At 45.8% G+C, this 20391-nt stretch overlaps 2 protein-coding genes across 38 annotated transcripts in view; one reads left to right on the plus strand and one right to left on the minus strand.

The window, feature by feature from the left end:
- On the minus strand, positions 1595–18672 carry FAM174B (family with sequence similarity 174 member B). Its single transcript, XM_021406941.1, has 3 exons — positions 18340–18672; positions 9770–9901; positions 1595–3066 (listed from the first exon to the last, which is right to left on the minus strand). Exons 1-3 carry the CDS (start codon positions 18615–18617, stop codon positions 3063–3065), a joined length of 414 nt encoding a protein of 137 aa, XP_021262616.1. The 5' UTR covers positions 18618–18672; the 3' UTR covers positions 1595–3062.
- The window catches only part of CHD2 (chromodomain helicase DNA binding protein 2), a 111933-nt gene continuing 109109 nt past the window's right edge, over positions 17568–20391 (plus strand). For 35 of the 37 annotated variants that reach the window (XM_021406889.1, XM_021406899.1, XM_021406892.1 and 32 more), the window contains exons 1-2: positions 19058–19219; positions 19308–19500. The gene's annotated coding sequence lies outside the window, so the exon portion shown is untranslated. Of the gene's footprint in view, positions 17949–18701; positions 18781–19057; positions 19220–19307; positions 19501–20391 lie in introns of those variants that run through there. The other 2 variants (XM_021406887.1, XM_021406885.1) reach the window with 2 other exon arrangements.

Consider the following 20391-nt stretch of genomic DNA (forward strand, 5'->3'; position numbering starts at 1 on the left):
AAATGCTCTTGAACAAAGCAAGCTCGACTATGCAACACAAAATAGCAGCAAATACTAAGACACATTACAGTCACAATCAGATTAAATCTGCAGTGTAAGATGCACAGAATGTTAAGGTAAAACATTCATGTAGTGGTTAATGGTTATTCCTTCTCCGATGGTCTCCTAGATCTACCTGAACTAAACAGTCCAAATTATTAAAACTATGTCTTAAACTAATTCCTAAACTTAAAAAAATATTCTTATATATACTATTAGATGAGTCACATCAAGTGCTCTTAAAATCTTAACTAAATATAGCTATAGAATATTTAACTAGACAATTTAAATCATGTTCAGCAACTTTTATAGAGGTAAACATTGCCTCACATTTGCAACAGCAACCGAGCAACATCAAACAAAGAATTCAGGTTGTTTTCATGACCGTGAGCAATGGGTGAGGCTGGCCCTTTATTTCCACCAAGTAGCTGCTGCCTCCCTCCAAGCACTCCTCAGCTTATGGCACGTGGTTTGGGACCTCCCTGAGGAGCCAGCTGAGCACCTCCATCTTCAACATCTGAAATACTTTGTCCCCATTCACCACGGAGATTTGTCCACGTTATAGAACAGTGGGGTTTTTAGCCACAAGCAAGTGGAGCAGATGGCCTCTGCCAGCTTAACTCTGCAAGTAACCTGAAGTTGGTGGGAATAATTCATTTCAAGAACCGACTTGCCCTTGGAAAGAAGTACCCTTTGTGCACCTCTCATCTTTCTCCTTTGTCACTTGGTCTTGCCCCTCTTTTGTGCGAAGAGGCTTTATTCCCTCTATCCCCACCACTTCCAGAATGCCTGATGCTCAGCTTAATGAATTTGGCAGAAGTGTGGACACGAACATGTTGCCATGGTGTTTGCTCAGACAGCACAGCTACTGCCCTTCATCACCTCCTCCAGCAAATGCAAAAGGAGCTTATAACCCAGCTTTCCTCTCAGCATCGCCACTTCTTTGACTTCAGAAGGACTCTATCTAAATTTAGTTCCTGTTTTTCAAAGTACTTTAGTCCTGAAGAGTCACGCTATTTCCTTCAGAATCATCCAGCCTAAATATGAAATCTGTTTTACCAAAGTGGGGAAAGACTCCCCGGCTTTCATCTCAACCTGCAGCACCACTCAACCTACCGGTACTTGCATTTTATACCATCCTGGAGACAACCTGCTTGGCCCCACCATCAGTTCCTCTACTCTCACCTAGCAGCTGACATGAAATATTGCTTAGTAACAGTACTGTGGAATGACTCAAATTCATTCCATGAATGAAAATAGCAAAGCATTTTTATATTGCCTTGATGACGAATGGTAACACGACAGCCTCCCGTGGGATTTTTCCATGCCAGTTGAGTGGGATGTACTCAAAGCCTTTGCTAAGTCACAGTTACGGAAAGCAAGCTATGTTATGGGAGCTACTCTGATGAAAGCACAAGGCTGCTGGGGGAATAAAATTCCCCTTCACCTCCTCTTACGGACTGCAGGACCCAAGGGAACCATGCAGAACTAGCATAGGTTATGGTATCATGACAAAGCAGTTTAGTGTTCTCAGCAATCCTCAGCTCCACCAAGGGGGGGGGGGGGGGAGGCAACTCACTGCAAGGATGGTTCTTTGCCAGATACTCTGCAGTCTCCTTGAAGGGTTGTAACTGTAGGAGTAAGTCAAGCAAACACTGGGACAATCCTAAGACAAACAGAAAATGCGTGGTTCCCAAGAAAAGCAAGGTTCTCCAGGCAGCTGCAAAACCCAAAGGTATTCAAGGGTGCATGTCAAAGAGAAGTCTGAGCTGCATCTGTGGTTACTCTGAAGGAAAACCACAATGTGAAGAAACAAAACCAGTTAGGTTTGCCTTTTCTAATGACTGCCTGGAAAGTGTACATGCCTGTGGTTTCCTTAGCCTGATCCATCCAGATGCAGCTATCTCTTTCTATTAGTGTCCTCCCACAGCTCTGACCTCTGCAGCATGAAGCACAGCAGGGAGTAATGGTTCAAAATGCATCCTTGGTGTTTAATGGGATTTGCCAAGCAGGTGGTAAGGGAAAACTTCCAGTTTTTACAGATTAAGATCCCTCACACAAGGCTTCCATGAAATGTAAGTGGTGGTCTTCCTGCAATCTAATCATTCCATGTGAGGACTTACTTTGCTTAGAAAAAAAAGGTAATACAGATGATTGGTAGACGAGTTACAGTGAGCGTAGGACGCACAACAGTACAAAACACTTCAACTCCCTGTGGAAGGGCAGAAAATTACAAAAATATATCTTTTTTTTAATCCAAGATTGTTGTAGCTTAGGGCACGTCTGATTCCTCCTATTTCCCTGTGGTCTCATTTGTTGTTGGTCTCATCAGAGCTCCTAGGGACAATGAAAATGTCATTATGAAAGCTTAGTGCAACTGTTATGTTTAAAAAAAAAAAAAAATCAGTAGCAAGTCAAGAAAACTTTCAGCATGAGTCAGCCTCTCACCCTTTTCCCCTTAAAATCCTATACTAAACATAGTATGGCATTTCAACATGGCTTAAATTTTTACCACCTAAAGTCACAAGTCACTTCTGTAAGGCCAGAAAGAAAATACCCTTCTCAATATTTAAAAGTATGAACTGTTCTACAGTGAGCAAAGTTTAACAGCGACTAAAGTACTGAATTGGGAAAATCGGTCCTTGAGGCAGCTTGATTGAATCTTCCTCCTCTTCCTTTGTCTGCAAAACTTATTTAGACCATAATGAGCTGCAAGTCAGTACACAGGGCTCAATCTTGTCGTGCTTTAGTGACACAGCAGTCCTCTTAAAGCAAGAGAGAGCTGAGTTTGCAAGGAGGAACTCCAGTCATTCCAACATAGTGGTTTGGAAACCAGGGAACCGAATGGTGACATTTTGGTCAGAAGATCTGTAGCCTGCCATATAAACAGCACCTCGAGGAGATGAGGCGTGGTTTGGTTGTAATGCTGCAGAGATGAGAGCCTCCCCTTTCACAGTTACGGCTTCAGCAGGTCCCTCAACAGAATGCCACCTGGCAGGGCACCGATGCTCCACAGAACTGCTCTACCTGGAAAGAAGCAGAAAGAATTAGTGCTTTTGTAGGTTTGCAATTAAATAGCTCACAGAGGTGAGAAGTGATGTGCATGGTGGGGGGGAAAAAAGCCTCCAAGGTAGTGTTATTCACTGATTACTATCCATCCCCTCCAGCAGCTCATTTCCATGGTGACACTGGACCCTGATATGAGGTTACTGTTATGCCAGGAGAAGGTAGACCAAGCAAAAAAAAAAAAAAAAAAACAAAGAGCAGTCACATCAGCCAATACCTAGATGCTGAAAGATTCTGTGGTCAGCCGCTGTGCAGGCCAGAGCAGGGAGTGTGCACACAGGAGGAGGCTCCTGTATCACTGCACATGAGATAACACCTTGGACCTAACAGCTTTTTTTCACACCTGTGCAGCCCCTTGCTAACCAGCACGTGTGGGTTATCCTCCTCGCAATGGATTCTCCTGCTGACACCCTACTGCTTTAATTGCTTCCGGGTTTAACGAATAAACACAAAAAAAGAGAGAGAAAAAAGTCTTAATAGAAACTTGTTATACTGTTGTGCACGAGGCGAGCACCTTCCCATAGGACTGCACTGCCTGCATATAATCAGCTGAACTAGCCAGCAGTGTGGCGTGCTCTGTAACAAGTGCTAGGGCAGAGAAACTGCCCTTCAAAAGCCAAACAAAAAGTGCTTTTTGACTATGTATTTCCTCCCCTGCCACAGATCCACAGGAAATCATAAGCAGCAGCACCAAAGCTTTGGCAACTTGTTGTATTTATAGCAAGCAGCTGACTGAATCGGTGATTTGCACCCCCTTCAGATGAGGGTAAATGATACACCTCCATTTATACACAACCTGTCACTGCTGCTAGAAGAAAAAATTTAAGCTGCTACAAACCCCAGTGCAATTCACCTAGCATCATCCATAAAGGCCTGAGGCTTTCACTTGCCAAAAATCCATTACAGCTGCTCCCTTGAGAGTAAACACGTTGCTTTAACAAGCAGACAATGCCCCGCTCCGTTCAGGGCTGCACACGCAGTTAGGATCTGGAAAAGATGTATTCAAAGAGAAGACACCAATATTGCAATCGTATATTTTACGGAGAGCCTCCCAGAAGACTCGAGCACATCAAAGGCTGAGCCCTGCAACCGTGATAAAGATGTATTCACACAGTTCAATGCTATCAGTACCTGAAAAGAGGGTGAATCCAGAATAATGTGCTGCGCCAGCCCTTTGATGCAGCGCATCTTTTCTCTAAAACATCCCACAAGCTCTCCAAAGCCCTTTAGTCCAATGATGAGTGCATAAATGTTACTGACCTCTTCTCTCTGCCTGCCACTGCTCCTTGCACATAAATCTATCTGCTTTCAAGAGAGCTTTGGAAGACGCGTTCCTAAAATGCTTCTGCGCTTTGCTGGTACTGCTGCTGTTAGAGGGAGAGATGGCAATCCATGTGGAAAACAAACTGAGAAATTTCCCTTAGCTGACAGGAGGGACAGAGGCTTCAACCTGCCCCGAGAAAAACTTGTGGCTTTCTTTCAGTTTTTATTTAGCAGTCTGACATCTGGGTTGGGAAAATTCCAGCTCTGGTATTTAAATTCTGAGCTCTTCCTTGACTGCGGGCTCTCACGAGGCGCATCTCAGCCTGGACTCCAAAGGCTCTGCAGGAACCAGTTGTGAAATTCACCCAGCTGGGCCCAGCAAGCACAGCAGGAGCAGAATGCACTGCCTCAAGCAGCTGCATTTCAGCAGGGAGAGGAGACGCTGATCTCCCAGATTACTGAAGTGCTTCCAAAGCGTTCATGTACAAGGCACCACAGAATTTATTCAGTGCTTGTTTTCCTTCTTCTATTGAAGCTGACAAGAAATCCCCCAGTGAATGACGCGAGAGTTAATAAGCTTAATAACCTAACCAGTTTAATTACCTTTTCAGAAACCGGTTCTTTTTGCAACTGTTCTAATCTCTTTTTCTCTTATTTCTTAAGCATTCTGCTTGTATTGTGATGACGGATGAATGAAGTTTACTGGGGGTGTTTGCCTGTCACCGATCCCCTTACTTCCCTCTTCTTGAGCATCATGCAGTGCCATCGTGTAGAAGACCAGAAAATCCGTGTAACTTTCAAGAAGGTGATGAAAAGTGTTAATATAGCAAATAGGAGAGGAACGTTTTAAAATCAAGACCTATTGGTGGGATGAGAGAGCACACGCAGAGGATGGGATTTAGCTTTCCATCTAACTCATTTTCCAAGATGTGCAGCAAATGTAATCCCATCATAAAACATGAAAAAATACCTGACAGATGGAAAATGATGACCAATACCATTCATATTGTCCAAAATCAATTGGACATGGATAATTTCTGGCCTTCTGCAGCACAGATTGAATCGGTGATCGAGAAATAGGCGTTCTCTATGTTGAGTTTGCTTTCTTTGTGTAGCTCTGTAATAATTTCAGAATCGTTCTTCAACTTTTTATCCCAATGCCTCATTCAAAACCAGAGCAAACACACCAAAAGCCATCCTCCATATTAAAGAAACATTCCCGTGAAGCTTCTCAAAGAGGTGCTAATATCCAAGTGATTAGGCATCTTTGCTCTGTGACAATCTCTGATTTACACTTTCAGCCTCTTGTCACAGAAATTGTGCTCTCAGGATTAGAGAAGCCACTGACAACCATTTCCTCTGACTGCAGTAAGATTGCAAAAGGGGCATCTAATCCAGCACCCTTGAGGTTCTGTGTTTGTCAGAGACAGGCAGTGGGTGGCTTTTGTCTCCACACAAAAGACTGATTTTGGTTGAGATCTGAAGTGTCTCATTAGCCTGCTTTATGGAAGGAGGTGGCTATTCCTTGGTTCCACGGAAGCAGAGGGTGGGATCTATTGGGAGCCCCAAATCTTAAAGCCTCCTCAAAAAAAAATGTACCAACCTTCATCCAGCAGCCCAATTTACGCTGCCTGCTGTTCTTTGATGCCTCCTGTAATGCTGCAAACAAATACTTGCAAGGACAAAGCATGAAAGGAAAGAAAATTAACGGCAGGAGAACAATTGGAGAGGTGTATGTGGCTTCTCCCCTGTTGCTGCTAGACACCAACTGCCTTTTAATTACTGCAGTTTGCATTGTGTGGGGGACATTGCTCAGGATCTTAATTACTCCCCCAAACACAGACAAGTCAGTGCATACCTCTAAACAATGTGAACAGGACCCCAAACAAAGCAGCCCAGAGTCTACCCACATCATCCTCAGCAAAGACTTATGCTACAAACTCGAAATGGGACTCTCTATGAGCTGTTTATCAGCTTGAGAAATATGTCGATACTGAGGTAACGTACTTAAGTGTTATGTACAGGAGGCACCTAATGTTCTGGTACTCCAAGGTCAGCTCTTCAGGTGTCCCCTTACTGCCATGCAGGTAGCAGCCCTGTGAATCTGAAAGCACATAATTGTCCTAGAGCCCACGAGTAACATTTGAGCTGGATGATGCTCACAGTCCATCATGGCCCTACTGCTTCACTTTTTGGAAACCTCATTCTATTTCCACAATGTTTTAAATATATTTACGGTGCTTTCCTGGTGGAAAGCATTGGGCAAAGGCCATAGCAAGTCACAACTTTCTGGAGAATGGACTCTTTTCCCTGTACTTTTACAGCCTTTAAATCACCAATGAACAGCTCTAAAGAATACAACTAATTTCATATGACATTCTGGAGCCAGGGAGACTTCGAAAATTCTAGGTTTCAGTGACAGAAAGTTGGTTTCTGCAGCAGATGTGGCAGTGCATATGTTACAATAATGAGTGATATGCCCAGCCAATAGGCTTATCTTTCACTACCAGCATGTCATGAGGAAATAAAGAATTAAAAAAAAAATAAAAAAAAAATCTGAATGACACCTCTTGGTCAGCCATAGCGCTGCACCAGCAGATCCTCCCATAGCACTGGGCTGAATGAGGTTCAGCCTCTCTGAAAGCAATCCCTGGGATGGTACAGTCACAGAAGTGCTTTATGTGAAGCAGCACCTTGCCAAAATCCCCACGGCAAGAACTGGTAGCATAGACAGGGGCCAGAAGTCTGTCGTACTATAGGCCAAGCGGGTGCTGCTGCTAGCAGGTTGATTGAATAAATCCAAACAGCTGATACTGACTGCTGGCAAGGAGGCACCTTCATTTGAGTATAAAAATAAACACATAAAAGAGAGACCACAGTACATCCTAGCCTGTGGGTACTTGCCAGGAGGCACCTGTTGCTCCTCTGTTCCCCTCATAACTGCTTCCAGGTTGCTGCAGCTCATTACGCGCTGCTTTAGTTTAGCTAACAAGCTGAGACAGTTTCTTAGCTGGCCATTCCTTATGCACCAGCCCTAGTGACAACTCTGTGGGTCCACCTGACACGTTTGTACTTTTTTTTTTTTTTCTTTTGATATAAAGGAGAGGGGAAGCGGCTTTCCTGCTGCAATAATTAACAAAGGTTCCTTTAAATCTGCAGGCACTTGCCGAACACATAAAACAATCCCATCGCTCCCGTTACATGGCTACCCACATGTGTTTACAACTCCTTTTAACCATGGAGAGGCATTAGGTACCTCTCCTTACATGACCCTGCTGGAATCTGCCTCCAGCTGCAAAAAAAAAAACAAAAATAAAGCCTTAGGTGACAAAAGTTAACTATTATTCTTTTACGGGGTGGGGAATTCCAGCTTGTACCCAGTCTTCTGTTAATTCACCAACACAGTGAGGGCACATCTGAGATGCTCACTTCCCATCTCTGCACAAAAGCTATGAAGAACTTCTTGACTAGTTTAGCGGGGAATGTCAGTGGACGAACTCTGCAATGTATGGTTGCAAAGAGCCCCTACTGCTGACAGGAGACAGGAACTGTTCAGGGATGCAGTCTCTGAGAGGCACAAAGGGATCACGAAGCAAATGGATCTTCAAAGAAGCTTTCTGATGCTCAGTCCTGCTAAGGGGATGTCTGTAAGATGATATTCCCCTCTAGACTAAGGCAGCTCTGTTTGAGCTAAAACTGTATGCCTATCATGGCAAACACTTCAGAAAATATGGAATTTAATAGCTGTTGTACTGCGGCAGAAAGGAGGAATTCCCACAGATGAAGAGAGGACAGGTTGGCTAAGAATCAAAACCCACTATTGTCTCTGAACAGAGCATCACACAAGGTGAAGAGCCATTTGTACTGCAAAGGAACCCACGAACACTAAACAGCTTTTGGGAAAGCATCAGTGCAGCATGTGCTCCAGGGGAGCAATGTCAGATTACACGAGTCTCATGAGTCAGAGACGTTCCAGCATGCTCTCCTCTTTGTTCATCTAACGTTTTGCTGTTGGACATCTTATCCTGAAGCGCTGCCATGATGGAGAACCTTCTGTTCTCTGTCTTTGGAAAATCCCTCTGATGTTGCTACTGTACGTTCACAGAGAGAGTACTCAGTTATTTCTGCTTAGTCAAGAGGAAGCAGGGCAGGAGAAGGAGGGCTGTTGAAGGAGGGCATGGTGAGACAGATTTCTTCAAGCAAAACAAAGCCTGGGTCTAACAAGCTGCTTGAGGAACAGCACAACCTGAAATTATTACTGTAAACACAGAACAGCTACAAGAAATGGCAACAGGCTGTCAGGGACTTAAAGGAGCCTTCTAATTCAGGAACTGTTTACTTACGTTTAGTGGCACAACTCATACCTTTCACTGTTCTGTAACTTCCCACTAAAGCCTGACTTTTACAGAGAAATAATGCAGTTATTTTGAAAATGACCAGCAGAACATGCGGTGCTGTGTGCTTTACATGCTGGCATACAAGTGCTTAGAGCAACTATGTCGTCCCCTTTTCTAAAGTTAAGAGATGGGCAACACGAGTAAAGTCTGATAATTCTCCAATTAGGATTTGTCAAGATCTGCATTTTTATAATTAGAAAAGCTTATTTCAGCCAAAGAGAGACAGATTTTAGAGTAGGCCATATTTGGTTAAGAATGCAACCCAAGTGCTGCATATTGCTTGATGCAAATAAAAATAAGAGGTGCAGATACCCTCATGCCATAAATCAATGTGCAACATCATTACATGCCAAGTGTCTGTAATAAATCTCAGGCTCAGAATAGGCACCAAAAGGTTTAGGTTGTCACATCACTTCTATCTCAAAAGAGACAAACACGTTTAGTGAAAGTTTGTTGCTAAGGGATAACTGCTGCAACGTTAGGGAGGGACCACAGTCCTTTCTCTGTCACAGAACAACACTGCAGCACATCTGAATCCAGAGGTCAGTGCAGATTTGCCACTGTTTCCCTCTCTGACATACTGCATTGGCAGTGCCTGGAGAAGCAGCCCTTGACACACAGTCCTCCCTCTAGAATGCGTGTAGGCACTGTGAGTGCACAGGAATGATTGCCGACAACTGCCAGAGAGGGGAAGTTCAGTCTGTTAAACCTTGTTAGCTATTTGGGGCATGTGTATCCTACTGAGCTGCTCTGCAAAGGAAAGAGGAGGGCAGAGAGAGCCTCGGGGTAGCGATGTGGTTATTATAAGAGAAAGAGAGTATGGAGCAGATGTGTGCTGAGAAACTAGGCACAGGAGCTGTAAAGGAGAGTGATAAGGCTCAGACAAAGAGAAGGGAGACAGTCATTGCCTCATCTCCGTCACGGAGGCCCAGTGGAGAAGAAAGAACAACTTTTCCTAATAAGAGCTCAGGAGCAATTCTGACTGGGTGGGCTCACAGCCGTACCTGTATTTCACATCAAACACTGTTGAGTCTTCGTCCTCATCATCTTCTTCATTCAGAGGAGCCATTTCTACCCGCTCAGCTGGAGTGGTGATTATATCATACTTTCTGGTCTTCTTAATCCTCTTGCCCGACCTGAAACACAGAGGTGGGGAGGTAAGGTTCGTGTCTATACAGTATTTCTTAGAGGATAAAGCTGTTCCCTGTAGATACAAAAGCACCAACATTAAATCATCGGTCTGTTTAAGACCTCCCCAGATACGAAGGCCATGGAGCCAGTCTGCATCCCGTCCTCCAGCTGTCTTTCCAGGGCTCCCATTTGTGCCTGTCAGTGTATAGAACCGTTTCTTGTCAACTGCAATCCAAATGAACATCAGTTTTTTAGCTGCTGACAATCCAGAGATCATTTGGCATCCAGGGCTAGCACTGAGCAGCAGCCCACTGCGTCCTGCTGCTGCCATGCTCAGTAAGTGAGACACAGGCTTAATCAGCAGAAGCAACCAGTGGTTTAGAGAACATATTTAAATGGGAAAGCTCAGGTTAACTCTACTGAGATGAGGGAGTTCCGGGTAGCATTCTAAGGAGCAAAGGGATTGGTGATATCTGGGTACAAACAGCCTGCCTCTCTTCCTTTCTTGCTATCAAGCCTGGCTCAAGGCTCCTCCAGCAAAACCCCTTAGCCTTGTCTGAGAAGTTCCGTGCTCAGCGCTGTGTAAGTGCTAAGAAAAATAATCAGCTGTGATTTGTAGCTAACTGTACCTGTCACCTCTCCTCCCACAACAGCCTTATGTTCCTTTTGAAATGGAGACACTCAAGTGCCTGAGCATCCCAGGATTTTGTAAGATCTATTTTCAAACACTTACTTTCAATTAACAAACAATTGGCACGCGCCTTTTCAGCTAATTCTCTGCCTCTAGTTTGAATTGGGTGGGTCCTTTTTACTTCACCTTCTTCTTCAGTGCATGTTAGGAAGGTCATGCTGCTTATGCAGTTTCATGATCCTACATTAAAGAAGGTGTTGATGTGTACGGCTTGCCTTCAGGGAGGAAAGTCAATGTTTTTGCAGAATTTTCCCTTTAACCTTTTATAAAAGAGAACTAGCAACTGTGAAGCATGAGCTGGTGCAGGCACAAGCAAGCAACCCCTAATTTCTGGTAATCACAGCTACTGCTCAGAGCGTGTCAGGAGTGCGCTTTCACTGTCAAGAAGCCTTGCCCTGGCATGTCGTGCAAGGTGTGTTGGATTCAACACTGCTATTTCTGCATCAAGAACAAATGCCTTGTAAAGAGTTACAAAGAAGGGAGATCCAAGGTGTAGTCATTGTAAAGAGACTGGGACTCGAGAGCTGTGCTTGCATCTGGTCGTGCCTCCGCCAGAGCTGACTCCAGTGGTCCCTTCTGGGCTTAAAGTAAAGGAAGTTTAAATTTGTGAGAGCTGAGGGCTCCAGTCTCAGTGCCTCTGCCAAGCATGGCTTCTGGCTGTTAGTCTGAGGCTGAACAAAGAAGTCCCAGCCCTAGGGACAGAGCGGTTTGCATTTCCTCCCTGTTTGGTAGCAGCAGAAGCATGAAGACAGACGTCTTCTGTCACGGAATCCTTACAGCAATCTGTGCTGCTGTACCTCACAGAGCACCGGGTGGGTTGTGCCATTACTGCTGTTGCTGAAACAAGCCATTTTATATCCAATACAGTAGGACTCTTAACCTAAACACTTGAAATTTTTTTTGAAAGCACTTGTCTGTATTATTCTGCTTCTCAGCCAAGACCCAACAGCTAAGTGATGCAGGGAGGTCTCAACTTACAAGTAATGCATTGCTTTTACAGGAATCATTTACTCACACTGCGAAGCATAAACACACACGAAAGCTAACCTGTGTCTACCTGTCAGAACCAACGAAGCGCAGTCTTAGCACTTCGCCTTATGTCGACGGATTGCAATGGCTTTCCATAGGTTCCCACACTTAAGAGCCTGCCTGCGTATCAGGCCCACGCTAATGAGAGGCAGCCTTCCTCCTTCCCTTTTTATTCTGCAGAGTTCATCTTCGAACACCAACACTGGGGCGTCTGAAGCAATTACTGCAGAATAGCTATCTTTAGAAATGGCAAGCTAGAACCCTTTAGCCTCCAGCAATTAATTAGTCTATTTGGGCTCCATTTTGAAGGGGACCTGGAGCAGAACTCATTGCACAGTTATCTCTTAATCCTCTGTAACCCTCACTTAACCGTGGCATTCATTTAGAAAAGGGAAGAAGTTAGTTTTGCTGGTTTTTGGCTAAGCCGCTGCAACTGTTTGCACAAAAGGCAGACGGCTTTCTCCAGGAATTCGACTCCATTTCACCTAGCTAATTTATCATGGATCTGTGTTTTGCGGTGGTCAGTTTTCTCACACTGGCTCATTTGGACAACTCCCCTCGGTTTCATCAACACTGGAATAATTAACCAGGCTTACTTTGAAGGAAAGCCTCAGGACTCTCCCTGCACACACGCAGAACAAGCCTGTCTGTTGGGAAACCGCTGTACATGAAAACTGCTCGGCCTCACTAGGATCCCTTTAATCATCAGTGTCAGCAATGCGAAAGGAAAAGCACTTGATCCAGCGGGTGGGACCAGACAGTATCTTTTGTCTGCAGGCAGGCAGCAGCGTCAGCAGGGTAGTGCAGGGGAGGAACTACAGAACACGAATGTTTCGTGAACTTTTGAGACCTCTCAGGTAGGATGAGGATATGTTAGGCCTCATGGGTCTGTTTTCCAGCCACATTCGTTTTGTGGTGTTTTTTGTACTTTAAGCAAACAAGAAGAGTGCTGGAAGCTGTGGTCAGAGTATGTCCCTGGCATACTGACAAGCTGAAATGCCCCGAGTGATTCCATTTGGGTAGGAGTGGTAGTGCATGTTTCAATGCTGAAAGCTGCCTTCCAACTCAAAGCCACGCTGCTTCTGCTGTCTGACTCCAGCCACCTCCTGTAACTAGGAGTAAGGGTGCAGAGGCAGCAGAGCAGGATGGTGCCTGGGATTGCTGGAGCCTGGGGTGGAGGGAGGTACTGCGGAACGTCTGTGCTGTGCAAGTCCCAGCAGCTGCTGGTAACAGCTCCTGATGGCTTTACACCCAACTGTGGAGCTGCCATACAGCTGTCACGAGGTAGGAAAAAGAAGCTAGCTGTAGCCAGAAATATTAGCCTTCCACTTGAGACCCGGTATTGCTCCCACCCTAACCAACTAGCATTAACAGAAGGCAGATTTAACGAGTGCAAAGCTTAACTGAGACAGAATGAAGAAGAACTGATTGGACCTGACGTGGAGGCCTGCTTCCAAGGCTCCTGAGCAATTCAGCCTCCGTCGTTGTTGCTTATTTGCATTCCCCTTGGGCTGGAATGCCTCAGGCACTGCACACCACGCCGGTGTCTGGCCTGTAAGAAATCAGATGTATTCCCTTCACCGCACAGCAAGGGGAGGGAGGACACGCTGGAGCAGAATGCTGACTTTGTGTCTCTGTATTTTGACCCGGGGCTATTTAGATCAAGCACCAGTCACATGCAGAACTTCATCCTTCGTTCTGAGGCATCATGTGGTGGAGTAAATGCCCAAGCCAACTCACTGATTCATTACATTATTTATGCCTCTCATCTATTTTAGTCAACAACCCTGATATTCAAAGATAATGCTTTTCTTGACCCATAGAGAGAGGTCTCTGTATTTCTAATCTACCATTTACACTTCCTGCCAACAGCTGCAGAGGTAGAAGGCCATGCCCTGGGGAAAAAAGGAAAAAAAAAAAAAAAAAGCCACAGCTATTCTCTCTTAGTAGAATGTTTTTTGAAGTCTGATTAAGCCAGCTACAACCTTCCCCCTAGAACTGCAGCAATGCTGTACTGGAAGCAGAATTGGAGCCAGTTTATTTCCAGTATGTGTATCTCCTCGGGAGTTAAAAAAAATATGGAAATACTAAGCTGGGGAAACTCCAGGCTTATTAGTTGCTGATGAATTAGATCAGTGGTATTTCATTACTGTTGATCAGTCTGGGTATCTCTGCTCTCGGGGTAGCGCTGTACATACTGAAGTTAAACCATGAAGTTAAGTCCTCATGTGCCCTCAGGATACATGTGCTTCTGTCACAAACCAAAGATGTTTTTTATAGCTAAGTCCTCGAGATGGAATATATGTGGCCACAAAAGCAGAAGTGCTCAATTGCTTAACTGCATGGCTAATAAGAGGGATCTGAGAGCTACTGGGAATAACTTCAGGAGCGTCTAAATGAGACATTGCTGTGGTTCCATGAAACCCGCAAGCAATTAAAATACATCAGTCCTGGTGCTAGTGTGTATTTTCAAACATTCCAGTACAGTCTGACAGAGACGTTCTCAGGAACTATCCTTCTTTTCTGGGACAAAGCTATAGAAATGTTTATGATCTACCCAAATGCTTTATGCCAGTGAATTCCAGAACAAGAAACAACCTATTCCGTCATGACTGCTCACAGCAGAGCTGCAAAGAACCCAAGACAGCATTGCATGGGACCCCGTCTCCCTTCCTTCTGCCAATTTGCTGTCATGCTCAGATCAAGTCTTACCAGAGACAGGACCTCTGAGCCCCAGGACAAATGTCCCATTTGTCATTCTTCTCTCTGTGGCCCTTACTAAACTGCACACAGCTTAAATGAAGCTTTCCATCTGGGGTCACAAGTCTATGCTTAGCGTATTCTTTCTTCCTCCATTTAAAGTCCTTTTAACAGTGAGGATTTCTTTCCTGTTCCTGGCAGACGTCTTTTCTTTGCTGGAATACTCTTATCTGGTTACGATATAATTAGTTTTAAACCAGCGCAACTCTCTGGGGTTAAGGCTTGGATGGCCCAGAGCCATGGCCAGCTTTTAGAACAATGGGTCTTGTATCCTATGATCATATGCCTGAACCTTTCTCCTCAATGTAAGTAGTTCATACTGGTTTTGCAATTACTGGAAAACCAATCTTAAGAGGGTATTTGAGGAAGGAATCGCAATGAAACAAGTAATGTAGCAAAGCAACAAGTAACAAAATGTGCAGGTAGCTTTTCTCTAAACATATATGTAAGCAGCAGCCTTTTCTAACCTGGGCTTTGTTCATTCAAGGGCATGTCAAGACACATAGCAAACACTGTTACAGATGGTGCTCTGCACCTACAGCTTTGGGTTGCTTTCAGCTGGCACATTTGAGCAGATGTAACTTCTCCAGTTTTCCCAGAAGGCATATGGCTGTATGTGCTGGTAGACCATATCTGAAACATGATGTTTCCTGGGAGCTGATCCCAAGGATTGTATTACAATGAAATGAACTGAGCTGCACCAGGAGAGAAAAAAAATATTAGAATACGTAGGCAGAAAAGCAAAATCCCAAATACAGATCAGGTAGTCTGACTGAACTGCAGAGACTATTCATAAGTTGTTTCAATAAACTGTGCTTTTTGGGAATGCAACCTACTCAACTATTTGACTGGGAGTAACATGAAATTTGGTCTGCTAGGGAAAGGATCTTGGTTTGCGAGCATGCAGTGCCCAGGGATGCAGGAAGAAGGTTCAGAACTGGACTTGGAAAAAAGTAACAATAATAGTATACGATTGCTGTAGCCAATTAGGCCTTGCCTCACGCAGATGAGCAGCAATGTCTTAGCTGGCCTTTCTGGTCCCTAGCAGCCACAGACAGAAAGAAAATTCAGATCACTCTGGGTAATTCACATTCTGAATCACACAACTGTCAAATGGATTCAGAACATAACACTCCTAACAGGAATGAACAGGAATCCCCGAAACGTCTTAACAATAGAGCTGGAAAGCTAGACAAATCCATCTGTCCGTGCTCTAGTTAGTTAGACAACAACAAAAGAGTAAATAATATATAGAGAAATACATTAAAATGAAATTGTAAAAAAAAAAAAAAAGAAAAAAAAGAAAAAAACAACTCCAATGTTGGTGACAAAAATATCTGGCCACTTGATAGTTCATTTCATCTCTACAATTTGTATCTAAAAGAATAATTTACTTCCAGCAATCCAGAGCAATTTCACAGTGAAGGTTTAATCAAAGATTGGATTCCAGCAAAATCTCTTTAATAGGAATCCATGACACTTCAAAAAAAAAAAAAAAAAAAGCAATGTTTTTGACTAAGCATACTAGGCATGAACAAAGCTCTTATTCTGGTGGAGGAAAGCTTTACATTTATTGAGGGTAAATCCCTTATCTCTTTTGCAACAGCATCTCCTCCAATCTGTTTTGTCAGCTACAAGTGTGACATGGTACAAACATACCTGTTGGTATTTTTGTCTCATTTCCCAGCTGGGATAATTATTTATAAACAAGTGCTCTGTCTGATAAACGTTTCTTGAAGCCAAAAGCTTCATTTCTCATTTTTCTCGCAGGGTCGATTAAAAAAACATAGGGGAGATCTCAGAGGGATTTTTCTTTCTTAACACATCTTTAATGCAACATTAACTCTGACAAGTTGCATCACAATGACTTTGGCATGGGATAATTCATCTACCATTCCAATGTGACTTTAACATGGACCTATTTCTGCTGATTATGGTACAGGGAAAGGTCTTCATAGGCTATCAGTTTGCATGCTTTGGCTAGAAATATTCAGACTTATGCCAGATCTCCTTGATACAAGGTCTTGCTTTACATCCAGAAGAAACCGAGGCAGAGGGTATAGGCCCTTCAAGGTCAGAAAGAATGAGGGCTACAAACTTATGCTTTTCATTCTGCACTTATTTATAGACTTGCTAATTCTAATGTTTGTCCATTAGAACTGTATGAGGCTGAAAAGTGGTCGATGTTATTAAAATAATTATTTTCGATACTTTATTTGCTTCTCCTGACCCGCTTCACTTTAATGAGCAGATTTCCTTGCGTTGTCTTTGCCAGCTACTGCAATACGTAAAAGGAATTTAGTTAAATGTCAGTTTCTTTAGAAAAACGTCAGTTCTGATCCTCTCCGTCTCTAAGTCCACATTTAATAATACTACAGATCTGAGCGCTGCTGTTCCTACCACAGAATTAATTCAGAAACAGAAGAAGGGGAGAATTCGGCTGCAGCCACTGTGTAAATACAAAGGAGCTGCTTTGAGACAGAACAAGGAAGAATCTGCAAACTCTGCTTGTTCAGTCGGTTCTGTCACCTCCGCCACAGCGCACACCTCCTCCCAGCTCCGCTTCCTGGAGAGCGAGCTGCTCCGCTTTCCAGGCGCCTTCCTGCAGCCTATACCGAGAAGTCAGATCAGTGTTAACTACTGAAAGTTAGTAATCGTCTATGCCAAAGTTAGGAGTGAACAGGGAATAACTTCGTCATCTGCAAAACAGGAACAGCTTTTAGCACAGCATGGGGACTCCCGCCACTATCCTGAGATAAATAATAAGTAACACTACCAGTGCCAAATGGAGATTAATATTCATTTTTATTCCTGCTTCAGCAACAAGCTAACAGGAGGACGGGTTTTTTAAAGCAATCGAGTTTAATTTGTTCTTGTTCCTCCAAGCAGGAGATGTTAGATAAGATTCAAGGACTGCTGGCCTAACTCAAGCATGTGCCAGCACCAACCTGCTTCAGCAGTGTGAGTGAGCAGGCCTGCTCTGGCTGCACCACACTGCACGGACCAGAGACGAGCACCGAGCAGATGCAAACCTCTGCTAAGCTTCCTGCGTCCACCGGCCCTTCTCGCAGCTCTGTGAGCCATCAGGAGCTTCTTCCACTTTTGCAGCAGGTATGGGAGCTTGCATCCATCAGCGTCTACCCAACTGAACAGCAAGGGGCTTGGTGAGAGAGCACTGAGCATTGTTCCAAACGATGTACTGCCATCTACTAAAACACCTACTTTGGGCCGGACCTTCTTAAACCAAGTCTACCTGCTTTAGCTTAACTTAAAATAATAGAAGTCTTCTATACCTGGCGTGAGTTCTACACCAGGGACATTGGCACAGCCCCATCTGCAGGCACAGCATGCGGTGCTGAGGCTGGAAGGCATCTCTCCGGGTCACCCTGTCCCAAACACGCTCACCGTGTCCACTCGGGCTGTGAGCGTCTCCACGGTCAAAGACTCGCTGGGCCACCTCCTTCACAGTAACACAGCAAACCGTTTTCTTACGTTTGGATGGGATGTGCTGACTGTGTCTTGCCTGGACTGTGGGCACCGCTAAGAGCCTGGATCCATCTGCTTCACTCCAGGTAACCTGTAATGATGCCCCGTCGTCTCACCCGCCACGGGGACCCGAAACAGAGCGAGGACCTATCCACACCACGCCTCCAAAAAGTGCCTTGAACCCCCCCCCCCCTTTTTTTTCTTTTTCTTCCAAAGCAAAGCAAAGCAAATTGCAGGAAAACCTAATTCCGAGGACGGCGAGGCCTCCCAGAAGTTCCACGAGACGCTTAACCCTTACCTTTTACCTAAGGTCAGGCTCGAGAGAGCAGATGAACAGCAGAGGCTGTCAGGGGGGGCTGCCAGGCGGCTGGAGATCCCATCCCACCGCCCCTTCCCACACAGCGCCGTGCCCGGCAGCCCGAGGCCCGTCCCCGGGAAGCGGGAGCCGCGGGCCGGGCAGCACCTGGCGCTCCGTACCTGAAGACGCGGAGCAGCAGGCAGGCGATGAGCGCGGCCGTGAGCGCGCAGGCCCCGATGACGGCGGCCTTCAGCGCGGAGAGGTCTCGGAGCAGCGCGGGCACGGGGCTCAGCTGGGCCCGGCTGTGGTTGCCGGCCGCGCCGTGCGGCTCGGCGGGCAGGCGGCTGCCGTTCACCGGGCTGACCGCCACCGCCGGCGGCTCCCGGCTACCGCAGGCGGCCGGCAGCGAGAGCAGCAGGCAGGCCGCGAGCAGCAGCAGCGAGCCCGCGGAGCGCATCCTGGCCGGCTACGGCCGCCACCGAGCCGAGCCCCGGAAGGCAGCGGCGGCCCGGCCCGGCCCGGCCCGCCTCCCGAGCGGCACCGCCTCCCGAGCGGGAGAGGCCCGGCCCCGCTCCCCGCACCGCCCCCGCCGCGCTCCGGCGGCGCCGCCTGCGGCTGAGGTGCGGTTCGCGTCCAGCCCCGCTGGGTCTTGCCCTCCGAGCTGGGGTTGTGCCCGCTGCAGCCCTGAGCCGCTCGCGGATGGGGACCCCGCTCCCAGGGCTTGGGCATAAGTGTTACGGGCAGCGGTTGAGGGAGCTGGGATGGTTCGGTGTGGAGAGGAGGAGGCTCAGGGGAGACCTCGTTGTTCATATGCTCCCTGAAAGGAGGTTGTGGTGAGGTGGGGTTGGTTTCCCAGGTAACAGCGCTAGGATGGGAGGGAATGGCCTCAAGCTGTGCCAGGGGAGGTTGAGGTTGGATATTACGAAAAATGTCTTCTCCGAAAGTGGTGCTGCACTGGCACAGGCTGCCCAGGGAGGTGGTGGAGTCACTGTCGCTGGAGGTATTCAAGAACTGTGTAGATGTGGCCCTGAGGAATGTGGTCAGTAGGCAATATTAGTGGTGAGTAGATGGCTGGACTAGATGATCTTAGTGGTCTTTTCCAGCCTTACTGATTCAATGACTCATATAGGCCTTTCTCTCTTAACAGTGGGAAGCAAGGAGGAAGGACACTGAGAAGAAAGGCTGACAGCCTGTTCCCACCAACAGTGGAGGAAAGGGTGAGGCAGGACTGGGAAGGATAAAAGCTATCCCTGCCAGCTGGGAGCCAAGCAGGCAGGCTGAGTTTCATGAGCAGCACTGCACCGACTGACAGATGTCATGCCCAGGCTGGCCTGCTTTATGTAAGTCTACCATTCCTGTGTTTAAAGGGTGCCATAGGCACTTGCCAGCTGGTGAGGATCTATGCGGTTAAAGGGTGTGTTAATCCATAGTGACTGCTCTATAAATACAGACTTGGATCTTATTACTTGTCTGGTGAGCTCACAGTGCTCTTGTTTCCTTAGCAATCGCTGCCGTTGTTGGCTTAAGCAAACAGAGATACGGTGTTAAATGTTCACCATCCCTTGGTGCCCACTGAGGTGTGTCACGAGTCCATGCCTGGCTTCTCCCTGAGACTCAAACCTGTGACAGTGGCTCTGCACAGTGCCCTTCCTGCATGGGACTGCTGTCTAGGAGGGTTTCAAGCGGCTTTTGTCCCTGTGACTGGTTTTTCTCTTTCAAATGTGTAGTAATTCACACCACTTAGGAAGCCTTCTCAAAAATGAGAGTAAACTTGAAAAACATTTTGTTTGAAAATTTGCCTGATTCTGTACGTGCCACCGGAGTCTTGGGGAAGGGGTTCAATGATCTTGTTTCACTCCTGCGTTCCCCTGGAGACATCTATCTAAGACACAGATTGGACTAATTTTATTTTTGTATGCCTATTAAGTCAATGGGGTAACACCAGGGATGAATGTGGCCCTATGGGTTCCTTAAGAACTCATCTGCTCCTTATTCCAATAACATTTCCTTGCCAATAACAACTGTTTTTAATTACAACATGCAACATCTGTCCAAATATAAAATGAAGTGATCACAGAGTTCAAGCTGCGATGCATTTGCATGGGCATTCTCATGGAATAAACCTCATTTTGTTGCTGATTCAGCATTTTGTATCTGTTAGAGTGAAGGAATTACTGAAACAGATTTACTTCTTTTGCCTTCAGCAACAAAATACGCTAATCGCCTAGACT

The sequence above is a fragment of the Numida meleagris genome, chromosome 9 (genome assembly GCF_002078875.1).
Source record: "Numida meleagris isolate 19003 breed g44 Domestic line chromosome 9, NumMel1.0, whole genome shotgun sequence".
Lineage (NCBI taxonomy): Eukaryota > Metazoa > Chordata > Aves > Galliformes > Numididae > Numida > Numida meleagris.

What these genes read in the sequence shown, in the direction of transcription:
- FAM174B (XM_021406941.1), bottom strand. Translation starts at nt 18,617, where the DNA reads ATGCGCTCCGCGGGCTCGCTGCTGCTGCTCGCGGCCTGCCTGCTGCTC. An exon ending in CTGCTGCTCCGCGTCTTCAG is followed by an intron (nt 9,902 to 18,339) that starts GTACGGAGCGCC and finishes TCTGTGTTTCAG; the next exon opens with GTCGGGCAAGAGGATTAAGA.